The sequence below is a fragment of the Oryctolagus cuniculus genome, chromosome 1 (genome assembly GCF_051225735.1).
Source record: "Oryctolagus cuniculus isolate XC-2025 breed Fujian yellow rabbit chromosome 1, ASM5122573v1, whole genome shotgun sequence".
Lineage (NCBI taxonomy): Eukaryota > Metazoa > Chordata > Mammalia > Lagomorpha > Leporidae > Oryctolagus > Oryctolagus cuniculus.
The window spans coordinates 199111580-199138028 of NC_142867.1; the positions used below are offsets into that span (position 1 = coordinate 199111580).

Here is a 26449-nt window from a genome sequence, read left to right on the forward strand (position 1 = left end):
GGGTGAAGCTCGGGAGCGGGCAGGGGCCTTCCAAAGCCCCTTCAGGCTCTGACATCCTCCGACCCTGGCTTGGACGGACGAAGCTGGCTTGGAGGACCCCCCCACCACCACCACCACAGAAGCCGACCCACAGCTGGGCCACAACAAAGAGCTGGGGTCTGGGGCACGTTGCCGCCCCCGGGAGGTTTTGGAAACTCTGTGCGGCCCAGGGGCGGGGCTTGCGCGCACCGCAGCCAATCACCAGAGCCTCAGGCGCCGGGGGCGGGGCCTGGCGCCAGCGGCTTGCGGCGACCAGGCTGGGTCCGAGCATCCCGCGGCTCCGGACCCGCCCGGCCCGGACATGGCGACCGTTCGGGCCTCCGTGCGAGGAGCGCTGCTGCTTCTGCTGGCGGTGGCGCGAGTCGCGGAGGTGGCAGGGGGCCTGGCCCCGGGCAGTGCGGGTGAGTAACCGCTGGAGCGGCGGCTCGGGGCGGTCGCCTCAGCGCTCCAAGATGGCGCGGGGCAGGGGGCGGGGGGTGAGCGCGGCCCCCAGACCCGACCCACGTCTGGTGACCCGGGGTCGCAGATTTCGGCAGTCGGGAGGTGGTGCCGAGGCGGGACGAGTGAGGACCTCGCCACCCTCGCTCACGGCGGGAAGAGCTTCTAACCTGGGAGCGGTGACCCGGGTTCGAGGCCTTGCTCTGTCACCCACGGGCATGGGTTGCCCGCTCGGCCCTGCCCGCCCCGCCGGGTCCCCGGCTCTGTCAGCCCAGGGTGAAATGCCTTGGTGGGGGCCAGTCGCGAGGACCGCAGGGGATTCAGCCGTGCAGCCGCCTTCCGGCCCGGGCCGATTCTTGTTGCTTGTTCCTGGCCCCTTGCTGGGTCTGAGAAGCCAGGCTCGCCCGCTGTTGGGTGCGCTGAGAGCTGGAGACGGGGCTGGGCTCTGGCGGGAGACGTCCACTTGGCGGTGAAACCTGCCCCCACCCCCTAGGCTGGCAGGCTGGGGGAGTTTTATTTTTGTTCTAAAGGAATTAAAGCAAGGATGGGTAGCAGTGTCCGGTGCTTCTTAGACTGGCTCCCACTTTCTGGGCTTTCAGCGTCCCTGCCAACTCCTGCCTTCCAGGAGCTCCCTGGCTGCTGGGCTGCAGCAGGAGTTTCAGGTAGCAGATGTCCAGGGGAGAGGCAGGGCGCGCGCAGGACAGAGATGACACCCACCGAGGCTGGGGGGAGCGGATTCCTCCTAACTCTCTGCTGGACCTTAAAGGATGGCTGGGATTTGTGCTTGCAAGAGTGGTGGAGACGGTGCGGCGCTTACAGGAGAGACACCTGGGAAAAGCAAAGTCAATCCCAAGGTTTTGAGACAGCTCAAGATGTAAACAATGAATGCATTTAGAGAAAGAAGAACATCGTGTCGGGAACCTGTGATAAGACGGTTCATTATAATTGGGTTCAAGTTTTAGCTGTAAATAAGCTCAGAAGCCAAAGGAAAAAAAGAGAATGCTGTGGGTACTCTTGGCTAAATCAGCTTATCTTTCTTACAGGTGAAAGAGATTGAACTAGACCATTTACAAAATTATGGGCCATGGAATACTAATTGTTTATTCTTATCCCATAGCTGGTTGATTCTGAGGGATGTATTAGAGTGGTGTGGTTAAGACACTTGAGCAAATTACTGAACTTTCATCTTTTGGTGCTTTAATAGCAAATATATAACATTTATTATATATGGTGTCTTTCAGATTTTATTGTAGGATTTAATTGAGCTAATACACTTATAACATTTAGCATGGTACAGCATTTAGCACAGAGAGCACTGAATGTTAGTTACTATATACATATATACTGCTCATGGTACTGCATCTCATAAATTCACAAAATATATTAGGGCCAGAGCTGTGGCATAGCTGGTAAAGCCGCTGTCCTGGCTGTTCTGCTTCTGATCCAGCTCCCTGCTAATGCTCCTCGGAATGCGACAGAAGATGGCTGAGGTACTTGGGCCTCTGCACCCATGTAGGAGACACAGAGGAAGCTCCTGGCTCTTGGTTTCAGACTGGCCCAGCTCCAGTCATTGTGGCCATTTGGGGAATGAACCAGCAGACAGAAGATTTCTGCTGTTACTGGTTTATTTTTTGGTGGGAGTTGATAAAAATGTTCTAAAATTACATAAACTGATGGTTGTACAACTCTGAATATACTAAAAACACCTCAATTGTGTGCCTTAAAAGGGTGAATTTCTTTTTTCATTTTAAAATACTTATTTGAAAGGCAGAGTTACAGGGAGGCAGAGAGAGAGAGCGGTCTTCCTTCCAATGGCTCACTCCCCAAATGGCCGCAGTGGCCAGATCTGGGCTGATGACCCTTCTATCTCTGAAACTCCAAGACAGCACATGGTTTATACTATCTGATAAAAAGAAAAAGTTCAAAGTTTGATCTGAAAGTGAGACTTGTTCCTTGTACTGAATTCTAGGAAGCATATATTGCCTGGTTCCTATATAAAAGACATTGAATAATATAATGGACAAAGACTTCCACTGTGGGTTTGTAGAAAGTACAGAAAATGTTCTATCCTAAACAGAGATTAAGAACACAATTATTAATTGTATTTCAGTGAAGGGCTGACTTGTATTGCTGCTTCCCCCTCTCCTTACCCCCATTAAGCTTGGGAACTTCTGTGTTTACTGGTGTAAGACTCCACTGGTCACCGATGACGTATGGTCACCGATGATGGTCTACGTATGGCTTTCCTAGTCTCATGCGCCCTGACTGTTCCTGTTTGTGGGGGATGGTGATGAGGGAATGATATAAACGGCTCAGTGATTATCTCTCTGGAGTATGAGACGGGACCCTATCTCAGTTCCAGGATTCACGTGTCATGGCACCTGATAATAGCTCTGTTTCTGTTTAAGATGCTATGTAATAGTACAAATGAGAGGAAGCTGTAACATTAAGGGCCTGATTTCAGCAGGTTGACATTTAAGGACTTATGTAATAGTCAGCCTAGAATCCTGAAAAGAATGGAATGAATTTTAAGTTAGAGACATAAACGCCTATCTGAAAGAAAGTAATAAGAAGCAGATTGTCTTCCCAAAGAAATATCTTGACTCCCACTGTAGAAAGAGCTAGGACTGGTGATAGACCGCATATGATGTTTTATTTTGGTATACTGATAAAAGTTCCTGGCTTGCAGTCATAGATTTAAGCAGTCTTTCGTTGGTGATACTTTTCACTGGATGTCACTTCTAGGAGAAGGAGGGAAGATGTCAAGAAAGTGAGTTCATGTATTATTATGATTATAGTTTTTATAAAAAGTAAAACAGATGCTGTAGTGTTTATTTATTAAAAACAAAACAAGACTGAGAGCCTACTTGTGTGTCAGGCACTGGTCTAGCTGCAGAGATTCTGCTCTCCACGGGCTTACATTCTAGAGGAGGGGAAATAAACAATAAATAAAATTTTTCTTTGTGTGGTTAAGTATGCTGTGAAGGAACTAAAACAGATGGTAACAGAACTGTGTGAGTGCAGGCGGAATGCATCTTTACAGAGCTGATATTTGTGTGCTTAGTGACATGGTAAAGTTTAGAGTTGAGACTGAAGGTGGAGATGGTGAGATCCTTATGAAAGACAGAGGTGGGATTCAGGAAGCGCAGAAGGTTTAAGATATAAGGAACAGAGTGAGAAAGAGAATAGGCTAGAGCTAGCTGGTAGCTGGTGCTGAGCCTTGCAAGAAGCCACATAAGGATTGTAGATTTTATTCTGTGTGCAGATAGAACCAATAGTTTTTAAGTAAAGGAGGTATAATTTGATAAATTTTAGATCACTGCTTAATGAAAAAAAAATTGTAGGGAGCAAGAGCAAGAGTACAGTGACTAGAAGGCTGCTGCAGTAGTCCAAGCAGCAGATGCTGAGGACTGAGAGTACAGTTATGGGAGAGACAGAGATGAAAAATGCAGGGGGCCGGTGCCGTGGCTCACTTGGTTAATCCTCCGCCTGTGGCGCCGGCATCCCATATGGATGCCAGGTTCTAGTCCCGGTTGCTCCTCTTCCACTGCAGCTCTCTGATGTGGCCCGGGAGGGCAGTGGAGGATGGCCCAAGTGCTTGGGCCCTGCACCCGCATGGGAGACCAGGAGGAAGCACCTGGCTCCTGGCTTTGGATCGGCGTAGCTCCAGCCGTAGTGGCCATTTCGGGGGTGAACCAATGGAAGGAAGACCTTTCTCTCTGTCTGTCTCTCTCACTAACTCTATCTGCCAAATAAAATAAAAATAAAAATAAAATGCAAGTGTTACAGATGGATTGGATGTGAGAAGTGAGGATGGAGGAGTTAAAAATCACTTGTAGGTTCTTGTTCTTTTTTTTTTTTCTTTTTTAATATTTATTTATTGGCTGGAGCCACGGCTCAATAGGCTAATCCTCTGCCTGCGGCTCCGGCACACCGGGTTCTAGTCCCAGTCAGGACGCTGGATTCTGTCCTGGTTGCTCCTCTTCCAGTCCAGCTCTCTGCCGTGGCCCAGGAGTGCAGTGGAGGATGGCCCAAGTCCTTCGGCCCTGCACCCACATGGGAGACCAGGATAAGCACCTGGCTCCTGGCTTCGGATCAGTGCGGTGTGCCAGCCACAGCGGCCATTTGGGGGGTGAACCAACAGAAAAGGAAGACCTTTCTCTCTGTCTCTCTCTCTCACTGTCCACTCTGCCTGTCAAAAAAAAAAAAATTATCATTTGAAAGTCAGAAATACAAAGGAGGGAGACAGCGAGAGATTGATTTTCCATCTGCTGATTCATTCCCCAAATGCAGCAACAGCCAGGGCTGGGCCAGGCCAAAACCAGGAGCCAAGAGCTTCTTCCAAGTCTCCTACGTGAGTGCAGGAGCCCAAATACTTGGGTGTGGGGAACAACTGAGACTAGACTAAGTTACTGGAATTAAGACTTATTCTATGCATCTGCTCTCCCACAATATGGCGCTGGGGAGGAGTAAACTTCTACACAGCTGTCTCTCGCCAGTTTGACTGATGAGCTGCAGGAGCTGATCCTGCTCCTGATTGGAGGAGAGCAGCGTGTTAGGTGTGTGGGTAGCAGAGTTGGGATTGGCGGAAGAGGACTATAAAGGAGGAGAGAGACAACATGCACCAGGAACATCTGAAGGAACACCTGAGCAGCCCCCGAGAGAGCCGGCCGGCGGTGTGCCGCTCCTCCACGGAAGTGGGGAATGTGGCAGGGGGTACCGCCCCTCCACGGAGGTGGAGGGGTCGGCAGCCAACCCGGGAAGGACCAGCAACAAACCCGGGAAGGGCTGAGCAGATGAAAGAACAGTGCAGGGTCCTGTGTCGTTCCTCCGCGAATGGGGGAGCGACACTTGGGCCATCTTCCACTGCTTTCCCAGGCACATTAGCAGGAAGTTAGCTCTGAAGGTGAGCAGCTGGGACTTGAACAGGCACCCATATGGGATGCCAACCCTGCAGGCAGAGGCTTAACTTCTATGCCTCAGTACTGGACTGAATTCTTTTTTTTTTTTTTTAAGATTTATTTTATTTATTTGAGAGACAAAGTTACAGAGAGAGGTAGAGACAGAGAGAGGTCCTCCATCTGCTGTTTCACTCCCCAGATGGCAGCAACAGCCGGAACTGTGCTGATCCAAAGCCAGGAGCCAGAGCTTCTTCCGGGTCTCCCACACGGGTGCAGGGGCCCAAGGACTTGGGCCATCTTCTACTGCTATCCCAGGGCATAGCAGAGAGCTGGATCGGAAGAGGAGCAGCCGGGACTTGAACCGGCGCCCATAGGGGATGCTGGCACTTCAGGCCAGGGCTTAACCTGTTGCACCACAGCGTCAGCCCCCCCAATTTCTTTTTATCTTGAGCAACTTAGTAAAAATCAGTGCCATTTACTGAGGTAGGGATGATGGGGAGGTAGGGAAGAGGAGCAAGTTGGAGGAGAGTTGGCAGGTGAGGCAAGGAAAGAATCAGAAGTTCCATTTTAGTATATGTTTAAGATGGATGTTAGGAGTATCTGCCCCAGGTCCACTGCCTTTTAAACCAGATTTCATCCCTGTCAGTAATCCATTCAGCAAATATATGTTAAGCTGTTCATCATGCCAAACACTGTAACACATAAGGTATAAAGCAGGAAGGAAAAACAGATATGATCCCTGCATTCAGGGGACTTATAGTTCAGTGGGAAATTCAAACATTTAAATACCACTTATATATATATTTGCATTACTTGTATGTGGTTACACTCACACATATCCATTTATATCCTAAATTTGAAGAATATATTTGAGGAAAAATCATGTGATTGCATGAAGTGTGTAGCACACAATCTCATGGATGCTATAAAACACGTAGGTCACATGAAGCGGGCTGTAAGAAGAGTGTAGTATTAAGAGACGCATTCTGACCATGGGATGCGCAGTTATTGTCGGGAGCCAGATGTTCATACTCGAGATCCCTGGTTTATAGGTGGGAGTCGGGGAAGAGAATTGTCCAAGAACACTGGTATCTAGGAGGGAACTTCAGAGGAGTAATTTGCTTTAGTTGTTTCCCGATACTGAATGTCTGAGTTAAGGCTCTTTTTGATTCCAAGGGAAAGGAACCAAAGTAACCCAAACCAGGGAGCTGGTTATGTAGCATCTAAGAGGAAATCTCATGGAAATCTGGGTGTAGGAAGTCCAGATAGGTATATGGGTATTCATTTTACTATTTGGCCTTCTTTGGCTGATATATTTTATATAGATATATACATACATACATATATTTAGGGATAAATGTAACAATTGTGTGTGTAAGTTAAAGTAGCAGTTGTCATTTAAACATATTTAGAGTAATTATCATATTCCAAGTTCTTTGGAAAATAAAAAGTTGATTAAAAATAAGATTTCATGAGCCAGATGTTTGGTGTAGTGGTTAAAATTGCTGCTTGGAAGGATGCCCACATCCCATAATGGAGTGCCTCGTTCGAGTTCTGCCTATTCCACTTCCAGTCTAGCTTCCTGCTAATGGGCATCCTGGGAAGCCATAGGTGATAGCTCAGGTGCTCAGGTTCCTGCCTCCTGCATGGGAGAACTGGATGGAGTCTGGGGCTCCTAGCTGTTGTGGGCATTGGGGGAATGAACCAGCAGATGAAAGTTCTCTTTGAATGTCTCCCTGCCTTTCATGTAAAATGAAAATAAATAAGTAAGTAAGTATAAAATAAGAGTTCATGTGAATAATAAAAATAACAGATTTGTAAAATAGTGTATCTTTTTATTTAGAATGACCTTTTTCCAGTATCAGCTCAGATTTAGTTTTCTACTTCAGTAGGGTGGAAAGTAGATATCCGTGGGTGTGTTCTGTTTTAGGAATTCGTTAGGAAAACATTAATTAGAGGGAATTTTTTTTAAGAAAAAAAAAAAGAATAGCTTTTCATTAACCAATTTGAATTATAGCTTCTGGGAGGCTTCTGGGGCAAAAATCCCTTTTAACTTCAAAAGTCCTATAATTCTATGGATATTACTTATTTTTAGATTAGGGTGTGTACTTGTTTTTTAAATACTACTTGGTCTTAGAAGTTGCATTTTTCTGCATGTGGCTGGAGCATGTGCTTCCTGCTAAGTTGCCTATCTTTAGTACACATGTGGCCAAAACCAGCAGCCAGACCTTGATGTTTCAAATTATTGTATGATTTTGCTTGCATATTTCAAGGCTACACTAGTTTCTTCTTAAACCTAGAAAACAGGGCCTTTAGTAATCAATTTTTTATTTTTAATAGTTGTATAATCACAGGCTCTTGGAATAAGAATGCAGGATCACTTAATCTGTGTGTTTTTAATAAGTGTCTTTTGAATTATTTTACCGTTACTCAGTCCATCTTCTGAAAATAAACAGTTTTAAACTGTTTTTCTTGAAGAACACATTATAATGAAATTATGAAAACAAAATATTTCTAGAATGTATTGTCTTATAAAAGCAGGCCTTAGTTTTTACACTGTCATAGCTGAATGACCCAATTAGTCCACTATAGTTGCTCTAAAAAAGAAAAAGAACTTTAATTACATTAATTGCATTTGAATTCCTCTCCCCCGTCCTTAATAAACCCATATGCGTAGACGCCTATTTGTGGATATTTATTTCTTGAAAATATACAGTGTTGAAGATTCTAATAAGTTTTTATTATTTCAAAAAAGGAAAATTGTGTACTAGTACAGTCATGGCAAAGGATGAGCCTGTAGTGCAGAAATAAGATGAAGTAAAGGTCCCTAGCCTGTGTGTGAGGGGTGGCAGTCCTCTCCAGGGTGGATGTGTGCTGTTACAGAGGAATGCTTGGTTGAGGGGAAGAAGATAGGAGTTGTTACCAAAAGACTTCAGGCTTCCTCTTTCATCCCATTTTGTCAAAAACAGCAGAAAAGGCTTTTGGACAGACTAGAAGAAAATATGCCAGCATGTCAACAAAGATTGTGGCAGGACAGTAGAAGTATAGATCATTAAATGTTTGAGGTTTTACATAATGAAAAAACAGTATTTTAACTTTGGTGGTCATTCTACTAGAAGTTTGAGCTTTGCCATTAAATAAAAAAATGGGTTTTTATGCTTATATTTTTAAATAAAACCTGTTATTGTAGTTTTAATTATAATGTGTTTGTGATTCTGTTTTAAATAGAACTTTGTACTAAGAAATTGTTTTTCAAAAATTCTAGACCCAAATCAGACTCCTGTCTGCCTGATTTCTTTGCTTTTTGCTAAGCCTGTGTTTATTGAGACCATATGTTATCTGGAATTATCTGTGCTCACGATCAGCTGGCTTTTCTGCCTCCTGTGACCCTTGTGTTGAGGACAGTAGAAAGTGCCAGCTTCCAGAGCACTTCAAAGGAGCATGTCGGTATCACACAGGAGAGTCTTTTTCCTGCCTGCCCTCCCATTCTAATGAGGGTGGGGCCTTAACAGAGTCTTCGGAGATGGGGGTAGGTGGTATAGCACTGAAAGGGAGGATAGAGGTGCTGTGAGAAAGCTTCTTAAGTGCTTGGGCCCTCCCTTGAATTGGAGCTTCTTATAAAGCATAAACAGGGGCCGCACTGTGGCGCAGTAAGTTAAAGCCCTGGCCTGAAGCGCCGGCATCCCATATGGGTGCCGGTTCTAGTCCTGGCTGCTCCTCTTCCGATCCAGCTCTCTGCTGTGGCCTGGGAAAGCAGTAGAAGAAGACCCAAGTCCTTGGGCCCCTGCACCCGTGTGGGAGACCTAGAAGAAGCTCTGGCTCCTGGCTTCGGATCAGCTCAGCTCCAGCCATTGCAGCCATCTGGGGAGTGAACCAGCAGTTGGAAGACCTCTCTCTGTGTCTCTACCTCTCTCTGTAACTCTTTCAAATAAATAAATCTTTTTTTAAAAAAAGAAAGTATAACAGTACAAGCCGCTTTTTATCAAGGCCTCTTTTTTTTTTTCCTTCTGAAACTTAGTAAAATGTTTTTAAATTCTTCAGACCATATTTAGAACTTCAAGGCACTTTTTCCTCATAGAAATAGTATTAGGGAGGGGCCGGCGCAGTGGTGCACTAGGTTAATCCTCTGCCTGCGGCACCGGCATCTCTTATGGGCACTGGTTCTAATCCCAGTAGCTCCTCTCCAGTCCAGCTCTCTGCTGTGGCCCTGGAGGGCAGTGGAGGATGGCCCAGGTGGTTGGGTCCCTGCATCTGCATGGGAGACCGGGAGGAGGCTCCTGGCTCCTGGCTTCGGACCAGCGCAGCACCGACCATGGCAGCCATTTGGGGAGTGAACCGTGAACCAACGGAAGGAAGACCTTTCTCTCTGTCTCTCTCTCTCACTGTCTATAACTCTACCTGTCAAATTAAAAAAAGAAAAAAAAGAAAAAAGAAATAGTATTAGGGAGCCAACTCTGCAATAGTCCTTTATGAAACCAAACTATAGTAATAACACCAATAATATGATTAACCTTGTCATTATTTTATGGAGAAAGGATTTCTAGTTTCAGACTTAAAAGCCTTGATTGTAAGATCTAAGGATTTTTTATTCTTTTATTCATTTGTTCATTCGTTTCTCTCTAATACCAATCCTACTTTTAATTTAAAAAGCTCTGCTTTTGTCTAATCCATATGCTGAAATTATATATATATATTTCATTTGAATAGAGAATTGTGTTGCATGTATACATATATGAAGGTACTTCAAAAAGTTCATGGAAAAATGGAATTAAATAATAAGTTTATATGGAGGTGTAAAGATAAAAGCTTAGGGGCTGGCACTGTGGTACAGTAGTCTAAGCCTCTGCATGTGGTCCAGCATCCCATATGGGCACCAGTTCGTGTCCCGGCTGCTCCTCTTCCAGTCCAGCTCTCTGCTTATAGCCTGGGAAAGCAGTGGAAGAGGGTCCAAGTGCTTGAGCCCCAGTTTCTGCGTGGGAGACCCAGAAGAAGCTCCTGGCTTCGGATCAGTTCGGCTTCAGCCGATGCAACCATTTGAGGAGTGAACCAGCGGATGAAAGAGCTGTCTCTCTGTCTCTCCCTCTTTCTGTCTGTAACTCTACTTCTCAAATAAATAAAATAAATTTTTAAAAATTTAAAAAAATAAAAAGATAGTCTTTCTTAATGCTAAAGATAGAATGTGCCTCTTTGAGAATCACTGAGCACTTGTTGCTAATGTTGTATAGGTAGAGACCCTATGAATATATGTACCTTTTTCATGAACAGTTTGAAATACTCTTATATATTCACACTTAAATGAGTGTAGGTTAATACATATTTTAAAAAACATTTTTAAAGATATGTTTATTTATTTGAAAGGTGGAGGGAGGGAGGGAGACGGAGAGAGAGAAGGAGAATATCTTCTATCTGCTGGTTTACTCCCCCAAATAGCCACAGTGGCTGGGCTGGGCCAAGCTGAAGCCAGGAGCCAGGAGCTCCATCTGGGTCCTCCCATGGGTGCTAGGAGCCTAGGTACTTCAGTCATATTCTGTTCCCTTCCCAGATGCGTTAGCAGGGAGCTGTATCAGAAACAGAGCAGCCAGGACTCGAACTGCTGCTCCGATACGGGATGCTAGTATTGCAGACAGCAGCTTAACCCACTTGCCCAACACCAACCCCTAAAAATATTTTTAAACCATTGTACCAGATGTAGGTGTCTAAAATGTAATATTTTCACCCCTTGTCTATTTTGACTTGCCAGTCTTAGATGACTCCTGATCAATCCAGCTACATCGTTTTCCCAGTCATTAATACTGTATAACACTTACAGGTCTCTGCTGATAATCTCTGTAGCCAATTTATCAACTCCTTTGGGCCCATAATGCCACTTAGCAGCCTTTTCCTTCTTTCTAATTTGATATTTCTCAAATTGTCGTCCTGAAATGTTAATAAAGTCATAAAAAATTCTGTACTTTAAGAAGTCTGTGTAGTCGATCCTTCTTTAGGAGGTTAATAATGCACCTTAATGTACTTACAGCTTCACAAGGTCCTGCAACAAAGAAGTGTTTAGTCCTTTATTTCCCAATTTATTTGAATGTGAAACATTTTCTTTTGAGGTGCAGATACTAATAACTCATGTGAAATGATTTTTCTTTGAGTGCAAGGTTAAGAAACACATCTGTAGTTACTTACTTTCTCTGTTCTCCAGAGTGGCAGTTGCAGACTTTTACAGTTTTTGCTCAAGCCCTCAATTGTATCTCAACTCTATTTTTTTTGTACTGAATCATTATTTCATTGAGAAAATAAGACACTATCAGCGGGCCGGCGCCGTGGCTCAGTAGGCTAATCCTCCGCCTAGCGGCGCCGGCACACCGGGTTCTAGTCCCGGTTGGGGCGCCGGATTCTGTCCCGGTTGCCCCTCTTCCAGGCCAGCTCTCTGCTGTGGCCAGGGAGTGCAGTGGAGGATGGCCCAGGTGCTTGGGCCCTGCACCCCATGGGAGACCAGGAAAAGCACCTGGATCCTGGCTCCTGCCATCGGATCAGCGCGGTGCGCTGGCCGCAGCGCGCCGGCCGCGGCGGCCATTGGAGGGTGAACCAACGGAAAAGGAAGACCTTTCTCTCTGTCTCTCTCACTGTCCACTCTGCCTGTCAAAAAAAAAAAAAAAAAAAAAAGACACTATCAGCTTCCCTCTTAGTTTATCAGTGTTCTTAAATCTTTTCCTCTTGTCTAGATTTTGTCCTACCACCAAACTGAAGTCAGAGAGCATCACTTTTGTTTGCTATTGTAATCCCTATCCCTAATACAAAGCCTCTTCCTCAACCCACATTCCTTTCTGGAAACTACCTCATTTCTGTGTGTTTTGTTTCACTGCACTTACTTCTGCCATTGAGCACCCAGAGTCACTCAGAGTCCACATGCTAAAGAGCATGGTCTTCAGCAAGACTGCCCTTACTGCAGACACCATCCTCCCTTCAAGCGCACCCAGGCCATCCACATTTTTAACCAACTGTCTATAAATTCAAGGCTTCCATGACACCCTCAGGTTCAATAATTCACCAGAGTGACTCATAAAATTCAGGGAAACACTACGATCAAGCTGAAATCCTCATTATTTGACAGTAACATCTAACACAGTTAATGCCTCCTTCTTGAAACATTTTATTTAGGTGACACATAGATACCATTCTTTCTCTTAGTTCTGTTGCAAACTTTTCTTTCTGCTAAATTTTTAGAAATGTTACAGCTCTTTCCGTCCATTAGGTTTTTTGTCTCACGACCATGAAGAATTAGACACATAGACAAGGAGTGTGAGCAACAAGAAGGAAGTTTATTAAGAGAAAAGAAAAGCAAGCTCCTGGCAGCCCTGGTAGCGGCCCCAAAAGGGTTGCCAAAAGAGGTTGTGTCTAAGGTTTTTATATGTTTTTAAAAGGGGAATGTTCTCTGACTGGTGGCTATATAAGCAAAAAGGTGAAAAACTTCTAGTACTGGATACTGGCCACTCAGGGAGCAGCTGCCAGAATCACCTTTTGGGTCTTGATATGCTAATAAACTTGAAACTGAAACCCTTGGATTGAGGTCCTCAGAGGTCAGAGCCAGAGTAACTTGTTTTACCTAGGGAAGTTAATCGAGTGCTCAAACAGGTCCCTGGTAGTCTGGGGGACTTTGGCTGATGCAGCCTGAACTGGTGAGTCTTGCGATTCATGATTCTTCCTTGAAGACCCTTGTCCTTCTACTATTAAGAATCTATCTGGGCCGGCGCCGCAGCTCACTAGGCTAATCCTCCGCCTAGCGGCGCCGGCACACCGGGTTCTAGTCCCGGTCGGGGCGCCGGATTCTGTCCCGGTTGCCCCTCTTCCAGGCCAGCCCTCTGCTGTGGCCAGGGAGTGCAGTGGAGGATGGCCCAAGTGCTTGGGCCCTGCACCCCATGGGAGACCAGGAAAAGCACCTGGCTCCTGGCTCCTGCCATCAGATCAGCGCGGTGCGCCAGCCGCAGCGCGCGGGCCGCGGCGGCCATTGGAGGGTGAACCAACGGCAAAGGAAGACCTTTCTCTCTGTCTCTCTCTCTCTCACTGTCCACTCTGCCTGTCAAAAAAAAAAAAAAAATCTATCTGGGGGCTGGTATTGTGGTGTAGAGGGTTAAACAGCAGCCTGCAGCACCAGTGTCCCATATGGGTGCCGGTTCGAGTCCTGGCTGCTCCACTTCCAATCCAAATCCCTGATAATGCACCTGGGAAAGCAGCAGAGGATGGCCCATGTTCCTGGGCGCTTGCACGTGTGTGGGAGACCCAGAGGAAGCTCCTGACTCCTGGCTTTGGCCTGACCCAGCCCTAATTATTGTGGCCATTTGAGGAGTGAACCAGTGGATGGAAGATCTCTCTCTGTCTGCTTTCTCTTTGTAACTCTGCCTTTCAAATAAATAAAATAAATCTTAAAAGAAAGAAAAAATTCTCCTGTGTCTATAAGTTCTCTTCTCATACATTGGCCACAGTCTCCCATCTCTAAAGGATGGAGTGGAGCTGAGTTCTCATCTCAGATGCTGATATGCCTTTAAGCTTCATCACTCAAAAGTCACATAATGTGATTCCCAAATTTACATTCCCAGTTCAGGGTCTTTTCCTGACACATGTATCTACCTATCTATTTAATATGTCCCTTAAAAATCTAATGAGCATCTCAAAATTATATCTAAAACTGAATTTCTGATCATCCCACCTTTTTAGTTAGGAGGATAGACATTAGCCTATCTGTGTGAGAAAGGCTGAAGGGAAAAGACAAAAAGTATCTTTTTAAGCATCCTTAGAAGCATACCCAGAAAACAGCTCAGCATTTGAAACATCAAAGACCTGCCCATACCCCTGTTACTTTGTAAGTGGGTCCAGCCTTAACCCATTAGAGATACCCTAGGAAAACTCTGCTGGAGCCAAGAGGACTTCCCAATCTGGTAACATTGGGTATTAAAACCTTGGGAAGAATTTCACACCTATTAAATCCTTTCTCCTGGGCGGGCACTGTGGCATAGCAGGTAAAGCCGCTACTTGCAGTGCCAGCATCCCATGTGGGCACCTGTCTAAGACCTGGCTGCTCCACTTATGATCCAGCACTCTGCTACGACCTGGGAAAGCAGTAGAAGGTGGCCCAAGTCCTTGGCCCCTACACCCATGTGGGAAACCTGGAAGAAGCTCCTGGTTCCTGGCTTCGGATCAGCTCAGCTCTGGCTGTTGCCGTCATCTGGGGAGTGAACCAGCGGATGGAAGACCTTTCTCTCTCTCTCTTTCTGTCTCTCCTTTGCTCTCTGTGTAACTCTGACTTTCAAATAAATAAATAAATTTTTTAAAAAATCCTCTCTCCAGAAGAAAGGAGAAGAAAAAGAAAAATGGGAAAAAGTGGACCCTATGCTCATAAACCCCAATCTGAATGCAGATGGGGCTCAGTTTTTTACTAAGAAACCCATCTGACCTGCCAGGCCTATTCAGTTCATTAAACTTTGCTTCCTTGCTTAATGCTACTGTCTCACATCTGAAATTCTTTTCATTTCTTTCCTTTTTAAAAAGATTTGTTTACTTTATTTGAAAGAGTTATATAGAGAGGGGGAGAGAGAGAGAGAGCGAGAGAGCGAGCGAGAGCGCTTCCATCTGCTGGTTCATTCCCCAGATGGCTGTAATGGCCAGGACTGGGCCAAGCCAAAACCAGACTTCTTGAGAGTCTGTATTTATTGTCTGTCTCTATTTCCTCACCTCTGGTAGACTCCTTAATATCATTCACTTTTACCAGTCCACAGAAAATACTGTGAAGGCTATCAAGTAGCCTTCTAGTTAGTAAATGTGTTTCCTTTTTTGGTCTTCAATCTAACTTCACTCTTATGGCATATGACATTACTCCCTCTCTCTCCCATAATGCAGCTGTCTTGTAGTTGACCTGTGTCTCTGATTATTCATCTCAGTCACTTTCCTTGTTTCTTCCCATGTCTCAGATGTTGCTGTTCTTTATATTCTGGTGCTGTTCACCTCTTACTAGAAACTTGCTAGGCAATGCCATTCATTTCCATATATCTCTTTTATGCTAATTATTTCCAAATTCCAAATTTGGATCTTCAGACTTGGCTTTATTTCCATTCCAGCTTGAATTTCTGACTGTATTGGAATTTCCATCTAGATGCCTTAGAAGAACCTCAACATCAATATATCTAAATTTGCAGTCATTTTATCAGTTGACTTTGAGTTGTAGGTATAGTACTAGGATCTAGTCTACCGAGTAATTCTAAGCATTGAATAAAGAAAGGCATTAAACAAACTTAGTAAACTCTCTGGCACATCGAAAGTACACAATTAGTAGTAGCTATTATTATTACGTGACAGTCTCCCCTACTAGATGGCAAGCTTCTTGTAGGGCAGGGACCATGTCTGTAAACCTTGCTTCCCTGTGACTTGGGTAGGTGCTTAGTGAAGGTTGCATTAAAATGAATAATAATAATAGAATTCTGTTGAGGAAATGGTTAATTTTAACCATCTGAATTAGCTTAGTCATCTTGTTTATTTAATAGTGGGAGAATATCAGATGTTTATTTTTTTCTTCCTAGGGGCATTATGTTGTAATCATTCAAAGGACAACCAAATGTGCCGTGATGTATGTGAACAGGTAAGCTTCCATAATAATTATAAAGGCTATGGAGATTTTATAATTGTTAAGTTGTTTTGGGAAACAACTGGACCGCAGCTTAACAAGTGATCAGAGTGACGTCATCAGTAATGGAGCAAACTAGCGGATGGAAGATCTTTCTGTCTCTCCCTGTCTCTGTAACGACAGTCTGTTTTTTAACATCATCAATTGACTAAAAGCAATTCACATAATACTTTAGAAATAAATTTATCTTCCCCCCCTTTTCTGTTTTCTTCTCTCTTGGTCTTTCTAATCTTTATGTCCAACCCCCCCTCCCCCCTGCCCAACTCTCCCAATAGTTTGGTAGCCTGGTTTTCTCCACTTTGGGTCAATACAAAAGGGTCTAGACTTATTATATTTGGGTTTCCTTTCTCCCTCCCTCCCTCTCCCTCTCTCTTTCTCTTTCTTTCTTTCTCTCTCTCTCTTTCCTTCCTTCCTTCCTTGCTTGCTTCCTTCCTTCCTTTTTTCTTTTTTAGATTTATTCCTTTATTTGAGAAACAGAGAGAGGAGAGAGAAATCTTCCATTCACTGCTTCACTTCCCAAAGGGTCACAACAGCCTGGGCTGGGCTGAGCTGAAGTCAGCAACCAGGAACTCCATTGTGGTCTCCCACATGGATGGCAGGGATCTGGGTACCTGAGCCATCCTCTGCTGTCCTCCCAGACACACTAGCAAGAAGCTGGATCAGAAGCAGAGCAGCTAGGACTCGCATCGGTACTCCGATATGGGATGCCAGCTTCATAAGCAGAGGTTTAACCTGCTGCCCCACAACAACAGTTCCTGGACTTTCCTGATGATTTACCAAACTTAAGAATTAAGTTACCTCAGCTAATTTATACCCTTCCAAAGATTTTCCATTTATAAAAGCAATTTGAAAAATATTCTAGACAACTTATAAAACTCTTGAGGATAAAATTTTACTTCTTATAGGAAAAATGTCACAGATTTTTTTTTTTTTTTTTTTGGTCAAATAGATTTTCTCTTCAAAAAGTGAATCCCGACTAAAACATCTATTGCAGCGAGCCCCGGATTATTGCCCAGAAACAATGGTAAGTCTTGTTTAACTTAACTTTGGAGGCTTTTGTGTAAATGAAACCAATGAATGAGTTACTTTTAATTTAGCAAATTTTTAAAATGTGACTGTGATTTGTGGTCAAAGTAAAATACTGGGTTTAACTTAATAGGAAGGTTTTCACACAAATTGCTAGACACCAAATTGTCTTTCATCTTTTATTGTCTATTCTATGATGTAGATCTAAAAAAAATCTTAAATGTAAATATATTACAGCTTTTAAATTTCATCATATTTATATGGAATTTGAAATTGTATTTATTGTACTTTGACTAATTTTATGAAAATAATAAGTCAAATCTTATATTTATTTTGATTTTGAAAAGTTGAATTTGGAATAAAGAAAAATATGTGACTTCTTACTCCTTATATTTCTATTTTCTGGCATACATATAAATATATCGCTTAACTTTCTGAATCATGCAACTTAAAATATCTCTGATGCTTGGACTGTTGTCAGGGTTTGAAATGCTTATGGACCAGGCCAAGAAAGCCTGAGCTTGCATGAAAGAATTTCTTTAGATCTGCTGGCTAGTATTATGAGAAAGGAGAAGAAAGTTTGTGATCAAACAGTTCTGACTGACATGTTTTCCTTCAGTCACTCTGCAGAAACTTTTGTTTATGTGCTTGGAAACTGATTCCAATGAATAACCAGACTCATTCTTAGTGCTGTCAATTGGGACAATGGGAAAGAAGCAAGAGATATTTTTGAATCTCAGCTTTTATTTTTTTTCATCCTTGAATAGCTGGCCCACAGGCATATAAAGCATTGAGAGTATAGTCATTTCTATGATCAAATAAACTGCACATAATATCTATAGAAATTAATTGTCATATGTAGGAACTGGTTATGTACATAAAAACTTTTTGGTGATTACAATTTTAGGTTGAAATCTGGAATTGTATGAATTCATCTGTGCCAGGTAAGTCATAGAGGTGTGGCATTTAGCACTTTAACTTTAAAAGTTTATTTTGTGAATATAGAAATCCATGTCATAGTTCTGTTACCTAATTCATACTCTGGAGTTTCTGTCTTCTCCTTTCCTTCAGCAGTCAAACTTTCAAATGTAGAAGTTATTCTCATTTGCTTAATCCTTAGCTTTGTACTTTGTTTTCCACTTCTGTCATTCTACTGAAACTAGTCTGTGAATGATCACCAGAATCTCTTGGTTCCTTGATCTTTTGACAGATGTTCCTGGACCTAACATAGGGTTATATCCTGAAAAACCCATTATAAATTGAGTTACATTTTGAAAAACCCATCAAAAATTGAAAAAATAAGACAAAGTGCCTTTACTTCACCTAACCTTCTGAACATCCTAGCTTAGCAACATAGCACACTGTGGAGTGTCAGTTTCTTACCCTTGTGGTGGAACTATGGCTCACTTCTGCTGCCCAGCATCACAAGAGTATCATATGGCATATTGCTAACTCAGGAAAAGATCAAAATCTGAAGTGTGGTTTCTATTGAACAAATATTGCTTTTGTATCATCATAAAGTTGAAAAATTGTAAGTGAGAGATCATCTGTATTTACTCTCTGACTTTCCTGAAGCGCTTGATATTATTGACCACTGCTCCTAGGATTCCATCTTGGCCCTAGAGTCGTTCTCTCCTACCTTTCTCTTCTTGCCTGCCATAAGAACTGTAGTTAGTGTGGTGTGTGGTCGGCTTCCCTCCCCTCCATGTTCAAGTAATGAGTGCTGATAATCTAATTACTTCTTAGAACTAATTAGCTATGGGAAAGTAAATCAGAAATCATTGTGACTTTTTACATATCTAAAGATATTTCTAAATGGAGTAGGTAGCATCTGAAATGCAAATCCAAAATCAAACTCATAACTGCCCCTCTTGTGAGTGACACTGGACTGAAAACCTTCAAATTATCTTTGATTCCTTTTTCTTTCTAATTCTATTGGCTCTCCCCTTGCAGAAGGTTTCATGCATCCTTTCTACTCCTAGTTCAAGTCTTTATTATTATACTCTTGGGTAAATATTATAATATCATAACTGATATTTCAACCCATTATATCTATCTTCCCTTCCCCCTTCAAAAAGAATCCCTCAGGAGATAGCCACTTTTCAGAACAAAACCCAAACTCCCTAGCCTGACATTCTATAGATCTTGTAGGACTGAAGTTTGTTTTTCAGTCTTGATTAACACCAGTGCCTTAGAAAAGGGAGGATACCTTCTGTATCTGAATTCTAAAGGCTATCACACTACTCGATGTTTACATTTGTAAAAAATGGGCCTGTTTGCCTTCTTGAAATTGCCTGCCTCCTTACCTATTCTCCTAGTTATCCTTCTGCCTAGTGTCTTAGTAGTTTATATATATACACACACACAGTTCCTACCAAACAGTAATCCCCATGTTATAAATTATATATTTTATTTATTTCACAATTTTATACTTCACATAGCACCTAATAGAGTGCCTTGTATATAATGGGAACTCAATAACAGTAAATGCTTGTTGAATATTTTGCTATTTCCTAAGAAGCCACTGGGTATGGAGAATCAGCAGTGTACTGCATTGTGGCATGACTGCTGTCAGAGTTAGGGCCTACATTAATTCAGTTCAAAATACTTTCTAAAATATGAGGGATTCTGAATAGCAAATAGCAAAAGTAGGCAGTGGAGCTAGACAGAGTCTGTTTCCCTTTGTACCCGTATGATACATAAAGAAGTTTAGAAGTTTTATTCAGTTTTTGCAGTTGGAAAGGCTTATATTTAATGAACTTTGGGAGCAATTTATAAATATATTTTGAGAGCTTTGTTTATGAACCTTTGTTTGTTTTCATTTGTTTTGTTTTAGCAGAATGTATCTCTTTGTGTATGAAGTCCTACTTTCATTTGGAAAACTACATTATCTGTTAACTTGAATCCCTGACATTTTTTTAAAATGTAGATAATAATATACAGATATGAATTTGCAGACCTATGTATTACATGGAAGAAGCATAAAGCATTTTTTAAAAGTGATAAGGAGGAATTTAAAGCATACCTAAAAGCATGTGTTTTCTCTTTTTAAACTGTTTTCTTGTATCTCCTAATTTTATCATAGAAGTCATTCATTGACATTTATGATTACAGAAGGGATCTAAAAGATAATTTAGAGGGAGCCAGCGCCATGGCATAGCAGGTTAAGCCACCACCTACAGTGCCGGCATCCCATATGCGTGCTGGTTCAAGTCCTGGCTGCTCCAATTCCAATCCAACTCCCAATTAATGCACCTGGAAAAGCAGTGGAAGATGGCCCAAGTGCTTGGGCCCCTACACCTACGAGGGAGACCCAGATGAAGCTCCTGGCTCCTGTCTTTGGTCTGGCCCAGCCCTGCCTGTTGCAGGAGTCATTTGAGGAGTGAACCAGTGGATGGAAGACTTCTCTCTTTGTTCCTCTGACTCTCCCTCTATGTAACTCTACCTTTCAAATAAATCTTTAAAAAAAAAAAAAAAACAAATTAGAGTACTTTTATAATCTTTAATTTTACTGTAATTTCATTAGAAAAATCAGTGCTATACATGGATTAAACTAGAATAGTACAAAGTAATTTTCCCCAGTGATTAAGTGTGCTTTATCAAAGTCAGGCCTGGCTCATAGAAATTGTTTTTCCTGTTACTAAGTGACAGTTTTTATATAGGATCATAGGTTTTATGCTATTCTAGGAATTTAATATTGTAAATACTATAATGTGACATTTTTTGTTTGCATGTTAAGTTAAATTAGTCTTTACCTCTGTTTCGCAATGTAGGGGCAGGAATTTGACACAGCTGTTGAGAGTCCTTGGGATGTCCATATCCCATATTGGAATGCTTAGGTTCGCATCCCAGCTTCCTGTTAATGCACACTCTGGGAAGCTTAAGTACTTGGGTCCCTACCACACATGTGGAGACCCTGATTGAATTCCTGGCTCCTGGCTTCAGCCCCACTCAGCCTCAGCTTTTGTGGGCATTTGGGGAGTGAACCAGCAGATAGAACATCTCTTGATCTCTGTCTCTGACACTGCCTTTCAAATAAATTTTAAATGTAATCATTTTTTAAAGTAAAGAAGGCCTTTCCTTTGCTTTCCTTTGTATGTCCTCTATTAGGGATGCTACCTCTCCAACAGTAGGAGTGACTTAAAGAGTGTTTAGGGTAGGCAGGGAAAAAAAGATTTAAAAAAAGTAAGGCCTCATAAATACGCTGTGAGGGACCCTAAAGAGACAGCACTGGGATAGCATAGTGAAGGGAGGGGCTTAAGTATTTTGGGGCTGAACTGGTTTTCCTGTGGACACCTGCTTTGACTTTTAGTGATATCTGTGCAACTATTTGGCATACTGTTTGTCTTTGTCACTACTTATGACCAAAACATTAAACATTTTGTTTTAAGGTGTGTTTAAGAAGTCTGATGGCTGGGTTGGCTTGGGCTGCTGTGAACTTGCTATTGCCTTGGAGTGTCGACAAGCATGCAAGCAGGTAACAGTGAACAACCAGGCTCTTAAGTACCATGGAGTGTGGTTTGGATCTTAGCTGTGCACGTGTCTTGGGCCTTGCACTCTTACCAGCTTTGGAGAGGTGAACCACAGAAACTGCAAATTGGGTATTTCTTGCGTAGACCATTTCTTTTTAGACTTTTGCTTTTTCAGCTATGGTCACTGCATATAAGACCCTCAGCCTTCTTTTATTCTTTCTTATCTTTCCCTGTCTCTGGATGCAAAGAAAGAATATCTCTCTTTCATCATGGTTTACGCTGAGCATGTTCTCATACCCCTTCTCTGCTCCTAAGGTGAGTATGACTCCTAGACTGAGTTATAACTTCTCTTTTATTTGATTCATATCTGGTCCAATTTAGGATAGGCCTCTGAATTCTCCTGCACTGTGCATATTTTCATAATAGTTCATCACAGTGGACTCATGGCTCCTCCATTCCAAGTGGTGAGAGCAGACAGTTGGGAAACTGTTAAATGGACCTGAAACCACAGCTGGAAAGCCATCTCTTATTTTCTTCTTCTAGAGACTGGTCTCTAGACAGGAGTGTATATGAGACAGGGTGTCACCTTCACTTTAACACAGTCCTCTGTACTAGCCTGAAGCAGCTCTCTTTGGGTACCACATGGCCATGTATCTTTTTCTGTCCTCCAGACATTGAGCTGTGGAGGATTTGAACCATGATGGGTCTAGTGTGCCAGAAAGTAGTTGCTGTCCCATTCTGCCTTTTGCTGTCCCCATCCTCATCAGCAGACCTGTTCTAAATTACACAGGCCTAGGGTCCTCTGGAGCAGGAATTGGAGCCACGGCCTTGGGACTGCTTCTCTAGGTGAAGGCTAATACACAGATTAACCACTCCTTAGCAGCTTTGTTTTATATAGAAATTACAAACTCAAACGTGGTTAATAACCTGCCCTTTCTGTGAGCATCAGTTTTGTCATCCATAGCAGGGATAATATCTTCTTAAACTGAAGAGAATTACATGAAAATAACTTTAATCAATTGCCTGGTATAAACCTTTTCTTTCTTTAGTTGCTTCCTCCATTCTCTGGAAATTGGGTCAGAATGTTTGATGTAAAAGCTTAGAATATGAAGGGTTAAAGAAAAAGCAAAATATAAGTGTCCTGGCAGAGCTTCACAAGAATTAGCTACAGCATGCAATTCAACTTTAAAAAAATCTCCAATTTACATTTCCCTCAAAGTCGTCCAGTTTCTGAAATAACAAAAGAGCCATGTTATTACGTGAGATTAAAACCATGAAAGTTAGCTTTAGTGGGATGAAGTTCTAGTATATTGGATAGTTCTTGGGGTAATATTTGTCTTAAAGAATTGCATGAAATTTTTTTGTTGTATTTTAGGAACTTTTAAATATTTGAGAATGAAGTTTTCCTTGAGGAAATAAAGAATAATATACCAGCAATTAATATACACTAATTTGTGTTCTTTTTTCTGAATAGCATGTTTAATAAATTAATGGAAAAATTTGTTGATTTTTAGGCATCTTCAAAGAATGATATTTCTAAAATCTGCAGAAAAGAATATGAGGTATGCATTTTACGAAAAAAATTTGGATAGACTATTCAGATATATCAGAATTGATGAAATCATTTAACATTTTAAAGATAGATTCATTTGTATACAGATTATCTTTTACCTTTACTAAAAATTTAAGGTTGACAAAAATGTCATTTACATTGTTTAGAAATATTATGAATTTATCTTTGCTGAAATAATTAAGTATTAATTTTACAGAAATACCTAAGTTTCACATATAAAGAGTTTAATCTGTTTTTATAACAAAGCAACTGGTTGTACCCAAGATTGTAAACTAGTTTTTCTTAGGTTCTGTATCCTGCCCCATTTCCTATTGCTCAACCCTTCTAGTTGTCCATTTTTGTAAACTGCCTTTAATCATAAAGAATAAGCAAAGAAGCAGAATCACACTGCTGGTGTGAGTGGTTTCAGGCTTTCCTAGTATCTTGCTCTTGGTGAAAAAAACTTAGGTTACAAAGACTGTATTAAACCTTGTCTCCCAATGGCAGGATTTCAAGCCCTCCTGGTATCTAGGTGATCGAAAGATTTGGTTGGGGTGACAGAGGTATTTTGTAGTATGTAAATATATGCGGAAGATTATCCCTGAGGTGAAAAAGTTCTTTATTGAGGTTACCTTGATCAGTTTCAAGAACCGCACTATTAAATGTGACAATTTCATTGTTTTTCATAGTATAAGGCCATGTAACTAAGTATACTTTAAGCATATGCCTCATTCGTTGGTTTTTTTTTATCTAAACACCGGGATTCCTGTTACTTTTAGTAGTCTGTTTTCTTGAAGAAAGAATAACTCTTACTCAACTTTTTCTAGATTATAGGCTTGATTTTTTTCTCAAAATTTAAAATTATGTCTCTTGATTAACATTTTTAAACTGCTGAATCTTGTTTATCTTTTGTCCCTTTGTCCTATTTGCTAAGTTATATCTGTTCCTCTGAAAACAGATTTCCAAATTAACTGCAACTTTCCTCTGTTCTTACTGAAAGGAGCCTTGCCACAAAGAAGTGAAAGATCTTTCTTTCTTTTTTTTCCTTGCATGTCTCTATTCCTTTGAAATGACCAGTTTTAGTTTCTCTTGAACAGCATGGCTAACTGTGACAATTCCTTCTTTTCTCCCACATGATGTCTGACTCTGTCCATCTCCTGTAGCCTGTCCTCCATTATTTTAGTGTGCTTCCTTCTCTTGTCTGGATTTCTGCATTGGCCTAGGAAGTCTGCCAGTATGTGTTGATGAAGGATGGACAGGAAAGGTAAGAGAGACAAGCACCGTCCTATGATAGAAATATTAAGAATAGTTTACTTTTCCCAGTCTTTCCTCTTTTATTTGGCCAAGAATTAAATAACCATTTTCCAAAAATCTACATGCCAAGAGGATTCGTTTATTTTTATACTAAAAGCTGGCTTTGCAAATTATTTGAGATAATTCAGTACCTAGTATGATTTCTTGTATGTTATGTAGAAATAAAAAAGAGAGGAAAGCACTTTAATGTGTGAAAGGATTCTGTATTATAAACCCCCAAAATAATACCTGTCATGATTGTTGAAGTCTAGTCCATTACAAAGTGAACTGAGTAAATTTGGTGTAATGAAGCCTACTTTAACTATGTTGATTGTTTGTCAGTATTAGAATGACTTATAAAACTAGGCTTTTAGTATCTTTTCCTTAACACTGGGGTGGTCCTGGGGTGAACTTCTAGATGTGTAAGCTGTTCATTTAGGCCTACAATTCCAGAGGTAGTGTTTACCTTCAAAGGTGATTTTGTGTAGTTTGATTAAGATTCAGAGAATGAGTAATTCCATTTGGAAAAGCATTTATCTTTATTGGTAAGCTGCTGCAGAGTTCTATTTGAGAGAACTTACTAAGAACTTTAATACATTATTAAATGAGCAAAGTTTAAAAACCATAATGTCACTGAGGACTGTTTTGTTCTAGCTAACCTAAAATAAACCAGTTAAACATAAAGCATTATTATATCTGATTTTATAGAATCTTATACCTGTTTTATGCAAATCAACAAGTATTTTTTAATATGGAGAGTCAGAGTTATATTTTAAAAAGAGCACAAACTTTGAAGTCAGGCTTAGATTAAACTTCTGGTTTTGCTACTTTTAGCTATACTTCAAATACTAAAGAATTGTATCAAATTCAGTCAATCTAACTGAAGTATATGCTGCACAAGCAAGAGCTCAGGGAAATCAGAAAGCAAAGCAAACTTGTTAAGAGTTATCAGGAACTACTACAGTGAAGCCTGAAAAAATTGGTATAATTTGGGTAAGAAGACTACAAATCAAAGGTATATTAGCAAAAGTATACATGGCTCATGCAGGGGGAAGGACAGGCCTATTTTTGACAAAGAATCTGTGATTTGGTAGGATTAGATTTTGGAAAGATGACATTTTGGTGGATGATAATGAAGATTCTGTAAAAGGAGACCAGTATTACAAATAATAACACAGGCCGGCGCCGCAGCTCAGTAGGCTAATCCTCTGCCTGTGGCATCGGCACCCCAGGTTCTAGTCCCAGTCAGGGTGCCGGATTCTGTCCCGGTTGCCCCTCTTCCAGGCCAGCTCTCTGCTATGGCCCGGGAGTGCAGTGGAGGATGGCCCAAGTCATTGGGCCCTGCACCCGCATGGGAGACCAGGAGAAGCACCTGGCTCCTGGCTTCGGATCAGTGCGGTGCGCCAGCTGCAGCATGCTGGCCACGGCGGCCATTGGAGGGTGAACCAACGGAAAAGGAAGACCTTTCTCTCTGTCTCTCTCTCTCTCACTGTCCACTCTGCCTGTCAAAAAAAATTAAAAAAAAATAATAACACAAACAATATTTTAAGAACCTTAATCTGTTATTGCCTGCAGGCTGTTGTACATCCCCCAAACCATTCTAGTTTAGCTAAGAAAGAGAAGATCAAAACTAGAATGACTGCAATAGAATCAGGTATTCAAACACAAATCAGAGATTTGAAGGCAGAATCCATCAGCAGGATTTGTTATGATGGATTGAATGCAGGACATGATGTTCAAGGAGTTAGAAGAAACAGTTCTAAGCTTTTCAGCCCGTTTTCCTGGCATAATACTCTTCCATATTTGAAGGTACTATTTAGAACATCTTGTTCTGGCAACAGATCATATTTGTGCATGAAGCAATCCTCCAGGTAAAAACAATTTAAAATGCTGACTTAATTGGCTGGAAAGAAAATATGGAAGACTCAGGTCAAAAACTTATGTGAAAGGCAAGGATCCAGGGAGTTACAAACACCGAAGAAGGTGTCTTGAAGGCATTTTCATAGTTTTGTAGCTGCATGAAACTCAGAAATAAGAAGACAAATCCTATGTTCTGATTGAAGATGGG

The 26449-nt window shown here is 41.8% G+C and overlaps 1 protein-coding gene across 7 annotated transcripts in view; it reads left to right on the plus strand.

Annotated features, from left to right (window-relative positions):
* The first annotated feature begins 229 nt into the window (after positions 1-229).
* RECK (reversion inducing cysteine rich protein with kazal motifs) overlaps positions 230-26449 on the plus strand; it is an 84476-nt gene continuing 58256 nt past the window's right edge. Inside the window, exons 1-7 of one of the 7 annotated variants that reach the window (XM_051851340.3) lie at positions 230-440; positions 15935-15993; positions 16988-17062; positions 17972-18008; positions 21456-21541; positions 21789-21851; positions 23051-23098. In XM_051851340.3, the coding sequence (XP_051707300.1) occupies positions 341-440; positions 15935-15993; positions 16988-17062; positions 17972-18008; positions 21456-21541; positions 21789-21851; positions 23051-23098 (468 nt within the window). In that variant the 5' untranslated portion in view covers positions 230-340. 7 annotated transcript variants of the gene reach the window in all.